The 19943-nt window shown below is 41.1% G+C and overlaps 1 protein-coding gene across 1 annotated transcript in view; it reads right to left on the bottom strand.

Moving 5' to 3' along the window:
- The window catches only part of ECHDC1 (ethylmalonyl-CoA decarboxylase 1), a 53169-nt gene extending 36707 nt beyond the window's left edge, over positions 1-16462 (bottom strand). The window contains exon 1 of the mRNA XM_061427342.1: positions 16139-16462. Within this exon, the coding sequence (XP_061283326.1) occupies positions 16139-16148 (10 nt within the window). The 5' untranslated portion in view covers positions 16149-16462. The remainder of the gene's footprint in view (positions 1-16138) is intronic.
- Positions 16463-19943: the final 3481 nt, after the last annotated feature.

Genomic DNA, 19943 nt, shown 5'->3' with positions numbered 1-19943 from the left:
TCCTCCTGCCCTCAATCCTTCCCAGCATCAGGGTCTTTTCCAGTGAGTGAACTCTTCGCATGAGGTGGCCAAAGTACTGGAGTTTCAGCTTCAGCATCAGTCCTTCCAATGAACACCCAGGATTGATCTCCTTTAGGATGGACTGGCTGGATCTCCTTGCAGTCCAAGGGACTCTCAAGAGTCTTCTCCAACACCACAGTTCAAAAGCATCAATTCTTTGGCGCTCAGCTTTCTTCACAGTCCAACTCTCACATCCATACATGACCACTGGAAAAACCATAGTCTTGACTAGATGGACCTCTGTTGGCAAACTAATGTCTCTGCTTTTGAATATGCTATCTAGGTTGGTCATAACTTTCCTTCCAAGGAGTAAGCGTCTTTTAATTTCATGGCTGCAGTCACCATCTGCACTGATTTTGGAGCCCCAAAAAATAAAGTCTGACACTGTTTCCACTCTTTCACCATCTAGTTCCCATGAAGTGATGGGACCAGATGCCATGATCTTCGTTTTCTGAATGTTGAGTTTTAAGCCAACTTTTTCACTCTCATCTTTCACTTTCATCAAGAGGCTTTTGAGTTCCTCTTCACTTTCTGCCATAAGGGTGGTGTCATCTGCATATCTGAGGTTATTGATATTTCTCCTGGCAATCTTGATTCCAGTTGTGCTTCTTCCAGTCCAGCGTTTCTCATGATGTACTCTGCATATAAGTTAAATAAGCAGGGTGACAATATACAGCCTTGACGTACTCCTTTTCCTATTTGGAACCAGTCTGTTGTTCCATGTCCAGTTCTAACTGTTGCTTCCTGACCTGCATATAGGTTTCTCAAGAGGCAGGTCAGGTGGTCTGGTATTCCCATCTCTTTGAGAATTTTCCACAGTTTACTGTGATCCACACAGCCAAATTAGCACTAATCAATTAGAATGAAAATGATACAGCCTCACTCCCCTTCCAAAACAAATCTAAGAAAACAAGAAACAAGGCCCACATTTCCATTTCATAAGTAATGAAAGCTTACCTATATGTGAAGCTTTCCTCTAGGGAGTCACCTACTTACTGTCAAATTCTGAAGCAATAGGAAAGACCTCAAAGTTCTTACTCTTTTTCTCTAAATAAATACATATATTTTTATAGCATAATATTAATTTATTAAAAAGCTTTAAAACTTGAGGCATCACTTCAAGTAACTAAACAGCTGCCCAGAATCACAAATCTTTTGAACAGATAAGAATATATTTTACATAAAATATGTATCTGATGAAATAAAAATATTTATGTTATGAAACTTTGATATTATTATTCCTAAATTACTTCTATAAAAGACTGTTGTCTTAAATTTGAAATCAGGTTTCAGTACAGTGGCTAGAAGGAAAATAAACGTAGACATAAAGAAAGCTAACCTAACATACTTTTGAAAAAGTTAGGTTTCAGAATGAGTGTGTTGTATTTCCTAACCTAGACAATGGATAAACAGGTCCTTATTTTTGTTGTTGCTGTTCTTTAAACTCTTCTTATGCTTTGAAACTATGTGCAAGTATGCTACATTTCTCATTAAACTTTTTTTTTATTAAAGGATACCATTTCAAATGTGGAATGGAGAGATGTCTCTGCCTTTACCAATAATCTCTCCCAATCTTCTAAAACACTAATTTCAAAACTAATTTTTGTAAGTATTCTGTTTTTTGCATAGAAGATATTTAATAAAGAACACACATATTGCTATAGGTGGCCACATAGGTATCTGCAGTCTCTGGCAGTTCTGAAAACTAAGAAGTGTCCTCATTAAAGGTAATAATATTTCTTAAAACTTGATGTATGACCAGAAACCAGGTAAGAAAGAATTAGAGACACTCCTGCCTCCAGTAAATTATGACGACTCATAATGATGCTCCTGCCTCCAGTAAATTTAAAAACTCCCTATTGGCAGGGACCACATCTTACTCATGGTTTTAGCGCACAGAGTTTTTACATTTAACATTTGTGGTACTAAATGACACCTAATGTGGTTATTACTGTATAGGGATTACTATAGTTGTTGTTGTATGGTCAGTCATGTCCAACTCTTTGTGACCCACGGACTATTAGCCCTCCAGGCTCCTCTGTTCACGGAATTTTCCAGGCAAGAATACTGGAGTAGGTTGCCACTTCCTCCTCCAGGGAGTCTTGCCCATCCAGGGACCAAACCAGCATCTCCTGCACTGGCAGGGGCTTCTTTACCCCTAGAGCCACCCAGGAAGCCCAGTGATTACTGTATACTTAACCATCATTTCCCAAACTAAATAAAAGATCTCTATCTGCCAGACAGAAAAAGTTTATTTCATTGTGGGGATTTTAGGAATTCCAAGTCCAGAATATGTAGCTCTAAGTGCTTAAGGGTATTAGAGTCAGCCAGAGAAGAAGGTCTCCCTTTCACTGGCCCCTGGTCAGTTTGATGCAGAACCACCACTCCACTATCATTCCCAGCTTAGGAGTCCCTACCCCTCTTCACAAGAAGGATAAGAGCTGTGGGTCTGATTTTTTTTTTTTTTTTCAGGTATACAAATCAGGTTTGCATACAACACAATCTTTACCACATCATTAATAAAAATACTGACACTTTTTAAGAAATGAGGTTAAGTTATAGATAATAAGACATTACCTACTTATAATGTCTGTGGTTAGTGATTCACATTTTACAAGGACTTGGTTAGTAGTGTACTTCATATTTTAACTATATAACGATTTCTATCACAAGGGTTAGAGCGAGGCAGTTACGTTCTCTGACTTTCTCAGAATCAGAGGCATTTTACCCAGGGAGTACTGAGCCTAAGACCTAGTAACTGTTAGCGGCAAACTTAAGTGGAGAACCCATGACTTGATCTACTTTCCCCAGTCCTTCTTCCAAAGAACAAAACTATTGGTTTTGAGCCAAGATAAGTAATTCAGTCACAGCACTACAGCTTTCCGTAGAAGGCAACAGAGTGAAACTATTTCCACTGGTACTGCTGCCGCTTTGAATTTTCTTTGTTCTAATTTCCCTTCTTTCGTCATTTTCATCTCTACTGCCTTCTCTCTCATGCTCCCCTCTCTGCCTCTCAACTTGTGTGGGACATAGAACCAGGGGCTGCCTTTATCTTGGGAAGGCATTTGAAGAAGATTAAAGCTGTAGGGCTCAGGGTTCCTTAGGCCTGCTTCTAGTCTAGGAAAAATAAGCTCTCAAGGTCACTGGCCAAATCAGTTCACAAAACTGAGGGGCCTACACAGAGAGAGCCAAACACAACATGACCAAGCTGGCTTTTGCCTAGAATATGCTCTCTGCACATTTTGCCCCGAGTGATAAGTCATATATAGTCATATATAAAAGAGACCATTAAATGTAAAATTCATTTGGGGGTGAGGTCTTTTCCACGTTGACCGTGACTTTAATGTAAGAGAACTGTGCCAAAGAAACTTGATGAGAACTTAGATGGCTATTTAAAAAAAGAAAAAAGTTGCCTATGTTTTCCACAGTATTCTGTTTAGGGAAAATAAAAAAATAGTTAAAATAGAAAATAAGGAGTAAGACTTATAAAATCATTAGCATTTTTAATTATTATGAAGGGATAATAGAATCAATAAACAACATATCTTTTCTCATTGTAAGGAGTCTGTCTGTTTTGTCTTCACATACATCCCCCTCCCCGCCCACCACTTCCAATGAAGCTTCCCAGGTGGCGCTAGTGGTAAAGGAATCCGCCTGCCAATGCAGGAGATCTAAGAGACGCGAGGTCGGGAAGATCCCTTGGAGAAGGAAACAGCAACCCATTCCAGTATTCTTGTCTGGAGAATCCCACAGACAGAGGAGCCTGCTGGGGCTACAGTCCATAGGGTTGCAAAGAGTCAGACATGACTGAAGTGACTTAGCATGGCACCCCACTCCAATATCCAAAACAAGGGCAATCAGTATAGACATCATCAGATGTACCTTTTTACACTTAAATCATTACCAAATTTCAACATTATGTCACTAATATTTTTGCCTCATTGGACATCTTTGATATACTCATTTTTCCATGGAAACCTCATAATAAAAACCTCATGGATCCTTTCCTCTATTGATTCCATTTTTTGGCCCCCCAAACTCCTGTCCTCCTTCCACTAACTCTCCCTTCTTTTCTCTCCTCAGATCCCCTTGTTTGTGGCAAAGAGTAGTACCTGAGAAACTCAAGTACAATGCTAAGCCTCTCAAGTTTGCCAGTTCCAAGATTAGGGGTCTAATCCTTGACACTGGATGAGAGCCTATTATGAATACTTTCTGGAGAATGGCAGGGCAACCCACTCCAGTATCTTGCCTTGAGAATCCCCACGGACAGAGGAGCCTGACAGGCTACAGTCCTTGGGGCTGCAGAGAGTTGGACACGACTGAGCAACTTACCACAAATCATATGGATCAGTTCAGTTCAGTTGCTTGGTCATGTCTGACTCTTTGTGACCCCAAGGACTGTAGCCTGTCAGGGTTGCTAATCCATCCTGCTGGTTGCTTTGCTGTCCTACCACAACCAGATTCAGCCCAGCTGAACAAGCTCATAACCATGCCATCAGAAAGGGGAAAGAGAAGAAGTCCGAGATCAAAGGTTTCACTCTCTCCATGTTTTCTAACTTTTTCAAAGGCAAACAAGTAAGCTCCCTTCCCTACACAGAGACTAAGCTCTCTGTTCTCTCAGAAGCTGCAACCTGTTTCATCAGGTGCTGGAAATATCCAGAAAGTAAACACAAACACATACTGAGCAAGAAAAAAATAAGCATAAGGCATGGAGTAAACAAAAAAATCAGAACTATTCCGTTTCAGACTGTCAGCATATGACTCGTTTTTGGCATTTGAATTTGGTTTTAGGCTGTCATTAATTAACACTTCACTTCCCTGGTGGCTCAGACGGTAAAGCGTCTGCCTACAACACGGGAGACCCGGGTTCGACCCCTGGGTTGGGAAGATCTTCTGGAGAAGGAAATGGCAACCAACTCCAGTACTCTTGCCTGGAAAATCCCATGGAGGCAGGAGCATGGTAGGCTACAGTCCATGAGGTCACAAACAGTCAGACAAGACTGAGCAACTTCACTTTCTTTCTTTCTTAATTAACTTCCAAGTTTCACTACTTGAGTCATACACTATACTGTGTATGTACTGAGTATGCCACATATACTTTTCCTGCCAGCCAAAATGAACTTCTTTCAGTTGTTCATATCCCTCAGTTGTTCTATTCATTCCAACCCTCTGAGTATGTGATTCCCCATTACAGTTTTTTCTTCCTCAAAGCAACTCCAAATCAACTCCTCTAATACCCTCAACTACACAAAATACTCTGTCTGCTCTCACAATGTTTAGATCCTTCATTAACCTTCACTCACACTTTGCTGTAACTATTCCTTTAACCAAATCTTCCCACTAGATTTAGCTGCAAGAGGACATTGGCAATGCCTGGTACTGCTGCTGCTGCTGCTGCTAAGTCACTTCAGTCGTGTCCGACTCTGTGCGACCCCATAGACGGCAGCCCACCAGGCTCCCCCGTCCGTGGGATTCTCCAGGCAAGAACACTGGAGTGGGTTGCCATTTCCTTCTCCAATGCATGGAAGTGAAAAGTGAAAGTGAAGTCGCTCAGTCGTGTCCGACCCTTAGCATGGACTGCAGCCTACCAGGCTCCTCTGTCCATGGGATTTTCCAGGCAAGAGTACTGGAGTGGGGTGCCATTGCCTTCTCCGAACGCCTGGTACAGTACTTGACAAATAATATTTGCCAATAACAATTTGGCACACAAGGCTTGAGAATCCACAACACGAGACAGGCTAAAGAATCTTTCCACAAGTCAACTCCACCTACCCTGTTCATTAATCCCACCACTTACCTTGTTTCAGTTCCACTCTTCTATGCAAGCTGGTCTCTCTTCTTGGAATGCTTATCACTGCCAACTCACCAGCTAACTAAGATCTACTCATCTTTCAGGTCAGACCAATAAACTATCAAGAAAAGATCAGCTGTTTTATTACTATGCTCCTCCCTCCCCCAGCTGATTTCACAATTACATGTGTGTGTGTAGTATTAAAAGAATTTTTGAGGCTCAAAAAGAATACTAGAATGAAAGAACATTTACCAAAAATGAGTTTTTCATTTTTGTTGTTGAAAAGCTGGCTGCATGAAATCAATGATGCAAATTTTACTTAAGATAACTTAATATGGGCAGCAAGAAGGACAATTATAGAGTTCCCAGAGAACATTACTGACGGTTGGAATCAATTTCTAGGCACAAAATACAGCTACTGCTGCCAGGGCTGCCTCCTCAGCAAATCCAAACTGACACAACCTCCAGTAGATAACTTTCTGTATTAAAGGCTTTATCCTTCCTGTGAGCACTCATGCACTTAGCATTTGGCCCAACTCCTTTGAAATTAAGCTCTTCCCACTGGAACTGTGCTGGGCTATGACCTGCAATTTGTTTAGGAATTTTCCCCTTTCAGGGACTCTGTTGTTGCTGTTCAGTCACTCAGTCGTGTCCAACTCTTTGTGACCCCATGGACTGCAGCAAGCCAGGCTTCCTTGTCCTTCACTATTTCCTTTGCTGGAGCAGCCGCGAAGAGATACCCCACGTTCAAGGTAAAAGAAACCCAAGTAAGATGGTAGGTGTTGCAAGAGGGCATCAGAGGACAGACACACTGAAACCATAATCACAGAAAACTATTCAATCTAATCACACTAGGACCACAGTTCAGTCAGTTCAGTCGCTCAGTCGTGTCCAACTCTTTGCGACCCTATGAATTGCAGCACGCCAGGCCTCCCTGTCCATCACCAACTCCCAGAGTTCACTCAGACTCACGTCCATCGAGTCGGTGATGCCATCCAGCCATCTCGTCCTTTGTCGTCCCCTTCTCCTCCTGCCCCCAATCCCTCCCAGCATCAGAGTCTTTTCCAATGAGTCAACTCTTCGCATGAGGTGGCCAAAGTACTGGAGTTTCAGCTTTAGCATCACTCCTTCCAAAGAAATCCCAGGGCTGATCTCCTTTAGAATGGACTGGATCTCCTTTAGAATGGATCTCCTTGCAGTCCAAGGGACTCTCAAGAGTCTTCTCCAACACTACAGTTCAAAAGCATCAATTCTTCAGCACTCAGCTTTCTTCACAGTCCAACTCTCACATCCATACATGACCACAGGAAAAACCACAGCCTTGACTAGACGGATCTTTGTTGGCAAAGTAATGTCTCTGCTTTTGAATATGCTATCTAAGTTGGTCATAACTTTCCTTCCAAGGAGTAAGCGTCTTTTAATTTCATGGCTGCAGTCACCATCTGCAGTGATTTTTGGAGCCCAGAAAAATAAAGTCTGACACTGTTTCCACTCTTTCACCATCTATTTCCCATGAAGTGATGGGACCAGATGCCACGATCTTCGTTTTCTGAATGTTGAGCTTTAAGCCAACTTTTTCACTCTCCTCTTTCACTTTCATCTAGAGGCTTTTTAGTTCCTCTTCACTTTCTGCCATAAGGGTGGTGTCATCTGCATATCTGAGGTTATTGATATTTCTCCCGGCAATCTTGATTCCAGCTTGTGCTTCTTCCAGCCCAGCATTTCTCATGACGTACTCTGTATATAAGTTAAATAAGCAAGGTGACAATATACAGCCTTGACACACTCCTTTTCCTATTTGGAACCAGTCTGTTGTTCCATGTCCAGTTCTAACTGTTGCTTCCTGACCTGCATATAGGTTTCTCAAGAGGCAGGTCAGGTGGTCTGGTATTCCCATCTCTAAGAATTTTCCACAGTTTATTGTGATCCACACAAAGGCCTTAGCATAGTCAATAAAGCAGAAATAGATGTTTTTCTGGAACTCTCTTGCTTTTTCGATGATCCAGCCAAGACTTTTTAGAAAAGTTATCATCCTGGGATTTCTTTCTCCCCCAAAAAGGAAATAATAATTCCAGAACTTGATAGTAGATAAATATCTTTCAAAGCAATAAACGCATTCCCTGTAACACATCTATTTTCCCCATGAGAAAACCCAAGGCCAGAGGGATAGGTTTGCTCAGAACCTCGGGGCAATAAATAACACTGTTATCCCTTGACACTTGATTGTTCCCAACTTCTACATGCTACTGACATCCATTCCTATGGAGATCAAATTTTTCGATAAAATCTTATATTCTCTACTCTGTTATACTATGTAAATAATCTGTTTCTCTCCCACCCCACCCCCACCCCCCCGAAATTTCTCAATTTCTTCATAGGAAGACAGCACCTACCTTTTAAAACATTTGGCCTCAAGGGGATATAAATCTTCAAAACAACTGTAGTTTTGCTCAAACTCAGGTTTGATATTTGGGGCACCTGATCTCAAAGACCATGGAATGCTTTCTTTTATTGGTAAGCAGAAATTTCTAAAAAGACAAGATGAGTCTGAAAAGAGCTCCAAGAGGATCCTTATAGCATGCAAATAAACAGGTAGGCTTAACTTAGTTTATCTGTCAGAAGTACAATTTGTATCTAAATATTCTCCTTTGAGTTTTGTACCATGCTAAAAGATCTCTGTGTATGGCTGTATGTTATGTCACAGGTATGTCTTATTTTTATACTGCCAGATGGTACTACCAAAATTAATTTATAAAAAGAGCTCCATTTAATTGGTCTAAAAATATTACTTAAGTAAATTATCAGAAATATAAGAGCAACTCACACGAATGCTTTTGTGGTTCATGTGATAGTTTAAATTTGTTAGTCTAACTGAAACAGGCACGTCTTTAGTGTCATCAGCACTGAATACTTTAATCCCACATGCGTTTACTAGTCAGATAAATTCACATTATCTCTGCTGCAAATCTGTCAGAAAAAAAATTTGCTTGAGATGATGGCAGACTTTGTCTAATGACTCATTAAGTTTTTGTGAGTAACTTAAACATAAATGTTGGGAACAAATAATTCAGATAGATGAAAATGGGATAAGAGTTTTTAGGTGCAACAATTATATTTTACGATATATGTACTTAAAATAGCATACTGAAATCTTTTGAGGTAACTTAAAATGTCAGAGTTTTGCAAGATAAATTACATGATTGACTAGAATTGTTTTTATCATACACACTAATTTCCCACCTACATGTGTCTTTTCTAAACACTTCTGTTTCATCCTTTGCCGCTGCTTTTAATAGGCTGTCTAGACTGGTCATAGTTTTTCTTCCAAGGAGCAAGCATCTTTTAATTTCATGGCTGCAGTCACCATCTGCAGTGATTTTGGAGCCCCCAAAATAAAGTCTCTCACCATTTCCATTGTTTACCATGTATTTGCCATGAAGTGTTGGGACCGGATGCTATGATCTTAAGTTTTTTGAATGTTGAGTTTTAAGCCAGCCTTTTTACTCTCCTATTTCACCTTCATCAAGAGGCTCTTTTGTTCCTCTTGGCTTTCTCCCATTAGAGTGGTGTTATCTGCACCACTGAGGTGCACTGATATTTCTCCCGGCAATCTTGTTTTTAGCTTGTGCTTCATCTAGTCTGGCATTTCACATGATGTACTTTGCACATAAGTTAAATAAACAAGGTGACGATATATAACTTTGACATACTCCCTTCCCAATTTGGAACCAGTCTGTTGTGCCATGTCCGGTGCTAACTGTTGCTTCATGACCTGCACACAGGTTGCTCAGGAGGCAGGTCAGGTGGTCTGGAATTCCCATCTTTGAAGAATTTTCCATGGTTTGTTGTGATCCACACAGTCAAAGGCTTCAGCATATTCAATGAAACAGAAGATGTTCTTCTGGAATTCTCTTGCTTTTTCTACATAACGGATGTTGGCAATTTGATCTCTGGTTCCTCTGCCTTTTCTAAATCCAGCTTGAACATCTGGAAGTTCATGGTTCACATATTGCTGAAGCCTGGCTTGGAGAATTTTGAGCATTACTTTGCTAGCGTGTGAGATGAGTGCAATTGTGTGGTAGCTTGAGCATTCTTTGGCATTGCCTTTGGGATTGGAATGAAAACTGACCTTTTCCAGTCCTGTGGCCACTGCTGAGTTTTCCAAATTTGCTGGTATATTGAATGCAGCACTTTAACAGCATCGTCTTTTAGGATTTGAAATAGCTCAGCTGGAATTCCATCACCTGCACTAGCTCTGTTCATAGTGATAGTTCATAAGGCCCACTTGACTTCACACTCCAGGATGTCTGGCTCTAGGTCAGTGACCACACCATCGTGGTTATCTGGGTCATTAAGATTTTTTTTGTATAGTTCTTCGGTGTATTCTTGCCACCTCTTCTTAATATTTTCTGCTTCTGTTAGGTCCATACCATTTCTGTCCTTTATTGTGCCCATCTTTGCATGGAATGTTCCCTTGGTATCTCTCATTTTCTTCAGAGACCATTTCATTGTTAGAGAAATTAGTTTTGTTTAGGCTTCAGAGACACAGCAGAGCAGACCTATGACCTTGCTTCTAACCTGCCTGGACACTGCCCTGGCTGTGAGTGACAGCTATGACTGTAAGAATTGCAGCACCATAGGTAAGACAGGGGACGAATCTTGAGACTGTTGAGCCCCTCAAGACAGGGTGGCCAGTCAAGCCCCGGGCTTAACAACATTCCAAGTTTAAAGGATAAACAGGAACTCAGAGCTGCAATTTGCTCACAGGTTGATGATATCAGTTTGTGTCCTAGGATTATAAGCAGGAACCCTGAAGTGCAGTCTTTGAAGTCTCTTCCACAGAGTGGACGTGCTACCTAGGACCTTTTCCCAATTAGGACTCCAGATGTGCTGTGTCATGGGACTTCCCAGCGCTGTTTGAGTCTGGATGTTGGTTAAAACCCAATTTGATGACGTATCCTCTGCTATTTCTATTTCTCTCTTCAATGTTACTGCATATTGAAAGTAAGCTAGAAAACTCTAATAAATATTGGTATTATTTAGTTTGTATAGAATGAGTGGCTTATTAGGTTAACAAACCCTTTGAACCGAGACAAAAGTGAAAACTTTTGGCAAAACATTAATCAAATTTATTTCAGGTGCTTTAAGTTAAAAATTGTCTTTTTTATAAAGAAGAGCTAAGGGTTTGGTTTGGCTTTTTTGTTTTGCAGCTATGTAACCTTCTCTATTATTCTTCTGAAATCTTTTTGTCATTTTGATTAAACAGATACTTAGTGTTTTGTAATCTTCTGTAATCCTATTTGTTGAATTGTCCAAAACCTTTTGATATTTTTGAAAAACTTCCCCCCAAAATTCAAACTCTAAACTAAGTTTTTTTGACCTGAAAATAACTTTAGGAATGTCCAGAGGGGCCCCTAGAACTTCTTAAAGAACATGTTCTCTCTTCTTATAAAAGGAGATGGTAATTAGGTTTATTTGATATGTCAAATTTTATGGGAAGCTTTGTCAAAGAAATTATAATAAACTTTCTTAGGTTATCTTGTATACATGAATATTATTTAAATATTAGATATTGTAGATATCTATTGTATGAAATATCTAGATATTTTATGAAATTTTAGATATTGTATGAAAATTCTGACAATTCTCATGTGTTCTAGTATAATGTTATCAGTTTAGTTCAGTCATTCAGTCATGTCCAACTCTTTGAGACCCCCATGGACTGCAGCACGCCAGGCCTCCCTGTCCATCACCAACTCCCGGAGCTTTCTCAAACTCATGTCCATCAAGTCAGTGATGCCATCCAACCATCTCATCCTCTGTTATCCCCTTCTCCTTCTGCCTTCAACCATTCCCAGCATTAGGGTCTTTTCCAATGAGTCAGTTCTTTGCATCAAGTGGCCAAAGTATTGGAGTTTCAGCTTCAACATCAGTCCTAACAATGAATATTCAGGACTGATCTCCTTTAGGATGGACTGGTTGATCTCCTTGCAGTCCAAGGGACTCTCAAGAGTCTTTTCCAACACCACAGTTCAAAAGAATCAATTCTTCAGCACTCAGCTTTCTTTAATAATGCAACTCTTACCTTCATACATGACTACTGGAAAAACCATAGCTTTGACTAGATGGACCTTTGTTGGCAAAGTAATGTCTCTGCTTTTAAATATGCTGTCTAGGTTTGTCATGCCTTTTCTTTCAAGGAGCAAGTGGTTTTAATTTCAAGGCTGCAGCCTCCATCTGCAGTGATTTTGGAGCCCCCAAAAATAAAGTCTGTCACTGTTTCCACTGTTTGCCCATCTATTTGCCATGAAGTGATGGGACCAGAAGCCATGATCTTAGTTTTCTGAATGCTGAATTTTAAGCCAACTTTTTCACTCTCCTCTTTCACTTTCATCAAGAGGCTCTTTAGTTCTTCTTCACTTTCTGCCATAAGGGTGGTGTCATCTGCATAACTGAGGTTATTTATATTTCTCCCAGCAATCTTGATTCTAGCTTGTGCTTCATCCAGCCCAGCATTTCTCATGACGTACCCTACACATAAGTTAAATAAACAGGCTGACGATATACAGCCATGGTTTTAAAGATGTGGTCAAAGAAATGACCAAACAGATTTGTCGATTACATTAAATTGAACCTTCATCTTTAATTATTACTATTTTTAAGTCTTTTGTCATTTATACACAATTATTGTTCATATGCCGAGGCTTTTGCAAGTGTATTTATCTTCAAAGAAATTCATGGAAAAGATCCTGACAAATACTCTAGGATGAAAGTATTAGATAAATTTAAGATATTGCACAGAACTGGATTTAAAGGACCCTTTTTTTCCTCTCCTTTAAGAAAATGTATCTTACAACAAGGGTTAAAACATTTATTTTTTTTCCTCCCTTCCTGATTCCTCCAGAATTTGAAAACCTAAGGTTTTTTTTTTCTTCGTGACAATATGTATATTTGCATAAATTCACTGGGAATCTGTTCTCCTCATAACAAGACACCACTGGAAATACTGGCTATATTACCATAGTTTTGGCTGTATTATCATACTCAGGAAAGGTGTACATAGACTCAGATGTGACCAGACAGCTTTAAGGACCTACTCAAGAAAAATAAATAAATAAACTGGCCAGATACCTTGTTTACAAGGTTCAAGCAAAACAAACTTGAAAAAGAGCTTATATGGTCAGTCACTATTCTCATGGCATTTATGTAAATAATCAAAACAAGTTCAATACCAACAAGTTAGTTTTACTATGAGTGTCTTTAATAAAAGGATAAACATGGGAGAAAGAAATCATATTTTCACTTACACAGATATTAAGTTCTAGTCCTACCAATGATCTTCAAGGTTTTGTTACATACCTATATGCTGGACTGGATTCCAAATTTTTCTGCTGTTGTTGTTCAGCCATGTCTGACTCTTTGTGACCCCATGTACTGCAGCACACCAGGCTTCTCCATCCTTCATTACCTCCCAGAGTTTGCTTAAACTCATGTCCATTGAGTCAGTGATTCAACCCAACCATCTCAACTTCTGTCGCCCCATTCTCATCCTGTCCTCAGTCTTTCCTAGAATCAGGGTCTTTCCCAATGAGCCAGCTCTTGGCAGCAGGTAGCCAAAGTAACTCTTTGGTCAAATATTTTTCCTATCCTTACATATCTGGCTACTCCTCTTCAAACTAATGTTTTCAATTTTCTTCCACTTTTCTGGTTTGAAATCAGTAAGAAGAAAAAGACTGCTCTTGAATTTCCTTAGAACAGTCTATACCAGGTCCTCCTCACGACCTGGAAGGTAACCAAACTTCAAGGACTTGAAACTTGAGTACACATCTCACAGCTAAAGAAGACTGCACCTGACAGCTGGTCCTGTACAAACACTGCTGCTGCTGCTGCTAAGTCACTGCAGTCGTGTCCAACTCTGTGTGACCCCATAGACGGCAGCCCACCAGGCTCCCCCGTCCCTGGGATTCTCCAGGCAAGAACACCAGAGTGGGCTGCCATTTCCTTCTCCAATGCATGAAAGTGAAAAGTGAAAGTGAAGTCGCTCAAGTGGTGCCCGACCCTCAGCGACCCCATGGACTGCAGCCTACCAGGCTCCTCCATCCACGGGATTATCCAGGCAGGAGTACTGGAGTGGGGTGCCATTGCCTTCTCCAGTACAAACACTGGAAACGCCTAAATCAAACTGACTAGGAAAAGCAGCAGCTAATAACTGAGGCAGACAGCTTTCCAAAGATGACCTGACCAGGCTTGTATACCCGTTTAGTCACTGTTGCTTTTCTCTTTCACGGAAAGACAACACCCTTTCTCTCTTTCACGGAAAGACAACACCCAACATACCTACTGGTATTTCTCAAATTATAGTGAAAGGGGACAACTTCTTCTTTTGATTATGGCTTTTCAGAATCTCCATGACAAATTAATCTTTTCACTTGCCAGTTTTTTTGTTTGTTTGTTTTTCTTTTTTGAGTTAGAAGGTTCAGAATTCACTTAAGTTTTTCTTTGTCTGGACTATTAACTATTCTGGATTCTTACCTAGATTCATGGCTTCTGAATTTGCAACCTTACGGCCTGTATTATTGGGTAATACATTTGGTTCTAAACAGTTCTTTTGAAATAACAATACTATTTTAATGGCCTTCCCAGGTGGTGTTAGTAATAAAGAACCTGCCAGTGAAGGAGATGTAAGAAATGTGGGTTAGATCCCTGGGTCGGGAGGATCCCCTGGAGGAGGGCATGGCAACCCACTCCACTATTCTTGTCAGAACAATCATATAGACAGAAGAACCTGGCAGGCTACAGTCCATAGGGTCACAAAGAGTCAGAGACAACTCAAACGAATTAGTATGCATGCATGGTCACCTTGAGTGGGAACTTCCAGGAAGCATACCTGACTCCAGGTTTGGCTCAGTAGGAAGAGCCTTTTTTCCCTTGGGTCTGAGTAAATGTCAAACAAAACATGATTAGAGAAGCAGAAACTCAATTGCATAGAAGAATCAGAGAGAAAGACCACTTCCAACAGAGTCACCTGACACTCCCCCTTTCCCAACATGATTTCTTCTATCGGCTACTCTCAGGCTTAAGGTCTTTGTTTAGAACCATCACACAATTTGGTTCTAAACTTCTAACTCTGTATAACTATTTTAAGTTCTGTATTTTGTTGCCTGTCAAATCTTTGTACAACCAGTTTGTCCAACAAGATGAGGCCTGCTCCACATTTCAAAATGATCAGAACGATCTCAAACGATTTAAGATCTTAAGATCGCAATTTCTCCCTCCTACTCCTCCTTGTTAGGTTTTCTCAATAGGTTTCCAATCGGTGCATTTTCCCGCCAAGGTGGGGCACAACACCCAGCAAGAAGTCCTTCTTGGCACCGAAGGACAAAGGCCACTGAAACTAGAAAACCTGCCTCTTCATCAGCGATGCTTTCAGAAAAAAGTAGAAAACGTCAAACTGAATTTAAAAAAAAAAATCATTTAAAATAGTTGGAAGGACACACTACCAAAGAAGGCATCAATTACTCCTTGTTAATAACATACTCCAACAAGAGAGCATCACTCACAGACCCACTAGAAGGGAACATTTCCTGTGCACCTAGCTACTTAGCCTATGAGAAACCATCACTACCTGAACTCTCACCTCAACCCAGGGACTTTCTTCAAAACAACTCCTTTCAACTTCCTCCTTCTTCTCTTTAACATAATGGGCCTCTCCTTTGTTGAACTTACCTATGGCTTTTGCTATAGTTCGCTTGTCCCAACTCCAATTCCTTGGCTACACCCAAATAAGCCCATTTTGCTGGTAAAAGAACTGGATATTTTATTTTTATCTTGAAAGCTTCATGCCTTCCACTTTATTCTGCAGTTCTCCAAAAGGAGGCTGCCCACTTCATGGCAGTGTGAACTTAAATGTATCACCTAAAGTATCTTCTTTCGTCTTTTTTTTTTTTTTTTTTTTTAACACTACTGAGAAAGATTGAGGGCAAGGGGAGAAAGCCACGGACAGAGGATGAGATGGTTGGATGGCATCACAAACTCAATGGACGTGAGATTGTGCAAACTCAGTTAGATACTCAAGGACCCGGAAGCCTGGTGTGCTGCAGCTCACAGGGTCCCAAAGAGTCTGACACGACTTGGCCACTGAACAACAACAACTGAGTACAGGAATAAGAAAGTATTCAGCATTTGAATGAAATTTAAATAAATTCAGCACTGAAATCACGCGTCTTTATCCTTTTGAAAATGTCAACATCAGCTATTTCTTCACCTTCACAGGAAAGTTCCACTGACCTTTTCCCATCACCTTCCCTCAAAGGGCTCTGCGTCGCTCTGCACAGGATACCTGCGCCCCGCACAGGGCAGTGGGCCTGCGCATGGCCTCATACGGACAGCGCCGCCGAAGCCCCGCGGGTCGTCGTCTGGAATTCTAGTGAAGAAGCGCTAAAGTCCATTACACAGTGACTGCTAGGGTTCGCCAAGACACGCTCCTTAAAGTGCAGCTCCCGCAGACACAGGGACCTGAAGACAGCACTGGCGACGACATCCCCTTCCCCCTCTTCTGCGCCCCTCTTCCGCCCCGTTGCGCCCTTCTTCCGCCCCGACGTGCCCCTCTTCCGGTCCGTCCGGCTTCCCTTCCGCTTTTCCACTCCGTCCCGGACGCGCCGGACGCCCTCTCTCTGGCCCTCTGCTTCCAGGTTCCTATGTTAAATGTCTGCTCCTTCTCTGGGCGTCTGGGTTTTCCGCTCCTCGGCGGGCACCCCAGACCCAGGAGCCCCGGACGCGGAGCGCCCCGCTCTCTGCCAGGTGCCTGCAGGTGCTCGTGTAGTAAGCGATCTCGGAAAGCGGGTCTCTGGGCCCGAGCTTCGCTATGCAGGGCTGGGGCCCCTAAGCTCTGAAATCCTGCAGTCCTGCTTTTTTTCAGGCTTCCATGTAAACGTGGAGAAGAAAGACAGTCCAGGAGAATTTCCAAAGGGGAGGGGAGAGAAGTTACCAAGGCTGTACCTTTTCTTTTTTTAATTTAAATTTATTTATTTTAATTGGAGGCTAATTATTTTACAATATTGTATTGGTTTTGCCATACATCAACATGAATACACCACGGGGGTACACGTGTTCCCCATCCTGAACCCCCTCCCACCTCCCTCCCGGTACCATCCCTCTGGGTCATCCCAGTTCACCAGCCCCAAGCATCCTGTAACCTGCATTGAACCTGTACTGGAGATTCATTTCTTGTATGATATTATACATGTTTCAGTGCCATGCTCCCAAATCATCCCAACCTTTCCCTCTCCCACAGAGTCTAAAAGACTGTTATATTTTATTCCATTGATCTATATTTCTGTCTTTGTGCCAGTACCATACTGTCTTGATAACTGTGGCTTTGTAGTAGAGCCTGAAGTCAGGTAGGTTGATTCCTCCAGTTCCATTCTTCTTTCTCAAGATCACTTTGGCTATTCGAGCCCAGAGATAAATCCACGCACATATGGACACCTTATCTTTGACAAAGGAGGCAAGAATATACAATGGATTAAAGACAATCTCTTTAACAAGTGGTGCTGGGAAATCTGGTCAACCACTTGTAAAAGAATGAAACTAGACCACTTTCTAACACCATACACAAAAATAAACTCAAAATGGATTAAAGATCTAAACGTAAGACCAGAAACTATAAAACTCCTAGAGGAGAACATAGGCAAAACACTCTCTGACACACATCACAGCAGGATCCTCTATGACCCACCTCCCAGAATATTGGAAATAAAATAAAAAATAAACAAATGGGACCTAATTAACCTTAAAAGCTTCTGCACATCAAAGGAAACTATTAGCAAGGTGAAAAGACAGCCTTCAGAATGGGAGAAAATAATAGCAAATGAAGCAACTGACAAACAACTAATCTCAAAAATATACAAGCAACTCCTACAGCTCAACTCCAGAAAAATAAATGACCCAATCAAAAAATGGGCCAAAGAACTAAATAGACATTTCTCCAAAGAAGACATACAGATGGCTAACAAACACATGAAAAGATGCTCAACATCACTCATTATCAGAGAAATGCAAATCAAAACCACTATGAGGTACCATTTCACACCAGTCAGAATGCCTGCGATCCAAAAGTCTACAAATAATAAATGCTGGAGAGGGTGTGGAGAAAAGGGAACCCTCTTACACTGTTGGTGGGAATGCAAACTAGTACAGCCACTATGAGGAACAGTGTGGAGATTCCTTAAAAAACTGGAAATAGAACTGCCTTATGATCCAGCAATCCCACTGCTGGGCATACACACTGAGGAAACCAGAAGGGAAAGAGACACGTGTACCCAAATATTCATCGCAGCACTGTTTATAATAGCCAGGACATGGAAGCAACCTAGATGTCCATCAGCAGATGAATGGATAAGCAAGCTGTGGTACATATACACAATGGAGTATTACTCAGCCATTAAAAAGAATACATTTGAATCAGTTCTAATGAGGTGGCTGAAACTGGAGCCTATTATACAGAGTGAAGTAAGCCAGAAGGAAAAACATAAATACAGTATACTAACACATATATATGGAATTTAGAAAGATGGTAACAATAACCCAGTGTACGAGACAGCAAAAGAGACACTGATGTATAGAACAGTCTTATGGACTCTGTGGGAGAGGGAGAGGGTGGGAAGATTTGGGAGAATGACATTGAAACATGTAAAATATCATGTAAGAAACGAGTTGCCAGTCCAGGTTCGATGCACGATACTGGATGCTTGGGGCTAGTGCACTGGGACGACCCAGAGGGATGGTATGGGGAGGGAGGAGGGAGGAGGATTCAGGATGGGGAACACATGTATACCTGTGGCGGATTCATTTTGATATTTGGCAAAACTAATACAATTATGTAAAGTTTAAAAATAAAATAAAATTAAAAAAATAAAAATAAAAGACTGTTATATACATCTGTGTCTCTTTTGCTGTCTCACATACAGGGTTATCATTACCATCTTTCTAAATTCCATATATATGCGTTAGTATACTGTATTATGCGGTATGGTAGTTTGAGTATTCTTTGGCATTGCCTTTCTTTGGGATTGGCATGAAAACTGACTTTTTCCAGTCCTGTGGCCACTGCTGAGTTTTCCAAATTTGCTGGCATATTGAGTGCAGCACTTTCACAGCATCATCTTTCAGGATTTGCAATAGCTCAACTGGAATTCCATCACCTCCCCTAGCTTTGTTCGTAGTGATGCTTTCTAAGGCCCACTTGACTTCACATTCCAGGATGTCTGGCTCTAGGTCAGTGGTCACACCATCGTGATTATCTGGGTCATGAAGATGTTTTTTGTACAGTTCTTCTGTGTATTCTTGCCATCTCTTCTTAATATCGTCTGCTTCTATTAGGTCCATACCATTTCTGTCCTTTATTAAGCCCATCTTTGCATGAAATGTTCCTTTGGTATCTCTGATTTTCTTGAAGAGATCCCTAGCCTTTCCCATTCTGTTGTTTTCCTCTATTTCTTTGCATTGATTGCTGAAGAAGGCTTTCTTATCTCTTCTTGCTATTCTTTGGAACTCTGCATTCAGATGCTTATATCTTTCCTTTTCTCCTTTGCTTTTCGCTTCTCTTCTTTTCACAGCTATTTTGTAAGGCCTCCCCAGACAGCCATTTTGCTTTTTTGCATTTCTTTTCTGTGGGGATGGTCTTGATCCCTGTCTCCTGTACAATGTCACGAACCTCATTCCATAGTTCATCAGGCACTCTATCTATCATATCTAGGCCCTTAAATCTATTTCTCACTTCCACTGTATAATCATAAGGGATTTGATTTAGGTCATACCTGAATGGTCTAGTGGTTTTCCCTACTTTCTTCAATTTCAGTCTGAATTTGGCAATAAGGAGTTCATGATCTGAGCCACAGTCAGCTCCTGGTCTTGTTTTTGCTGACTGTATAGAGCTTCTCCATCTTTGGCTGCAAAGAATATAATCAATCTGATTTCAGTGTTTACCATCTGGTGATGTCCATGTGTAGAGTCTTCTCTTGTGTTGTTGAAAGAGGTTGTCTGTTATGACCAGTGCATTTTCTTGGCAAAACTCTATTAGTCTTTGCCCTGC

This window comes from Bos javanicus, chromosome 9 (assembly GCF_032452875.1).
Source record: "Bos javanicus breed banteng chromosome 9, ARS-OSU_banteng_1.0, whole genome shotgun sequence".
Lineage (NCBI taxonomy): Eukaryota > Metazoa > Chordata > Mammalia > Artiodactyla > Bovidae > Bos > Bos javanicus.
Note: the sequence above shows the minus strand (reverse complement) of the source record. Positions and strands in the feature narration are given on the sequence as shown.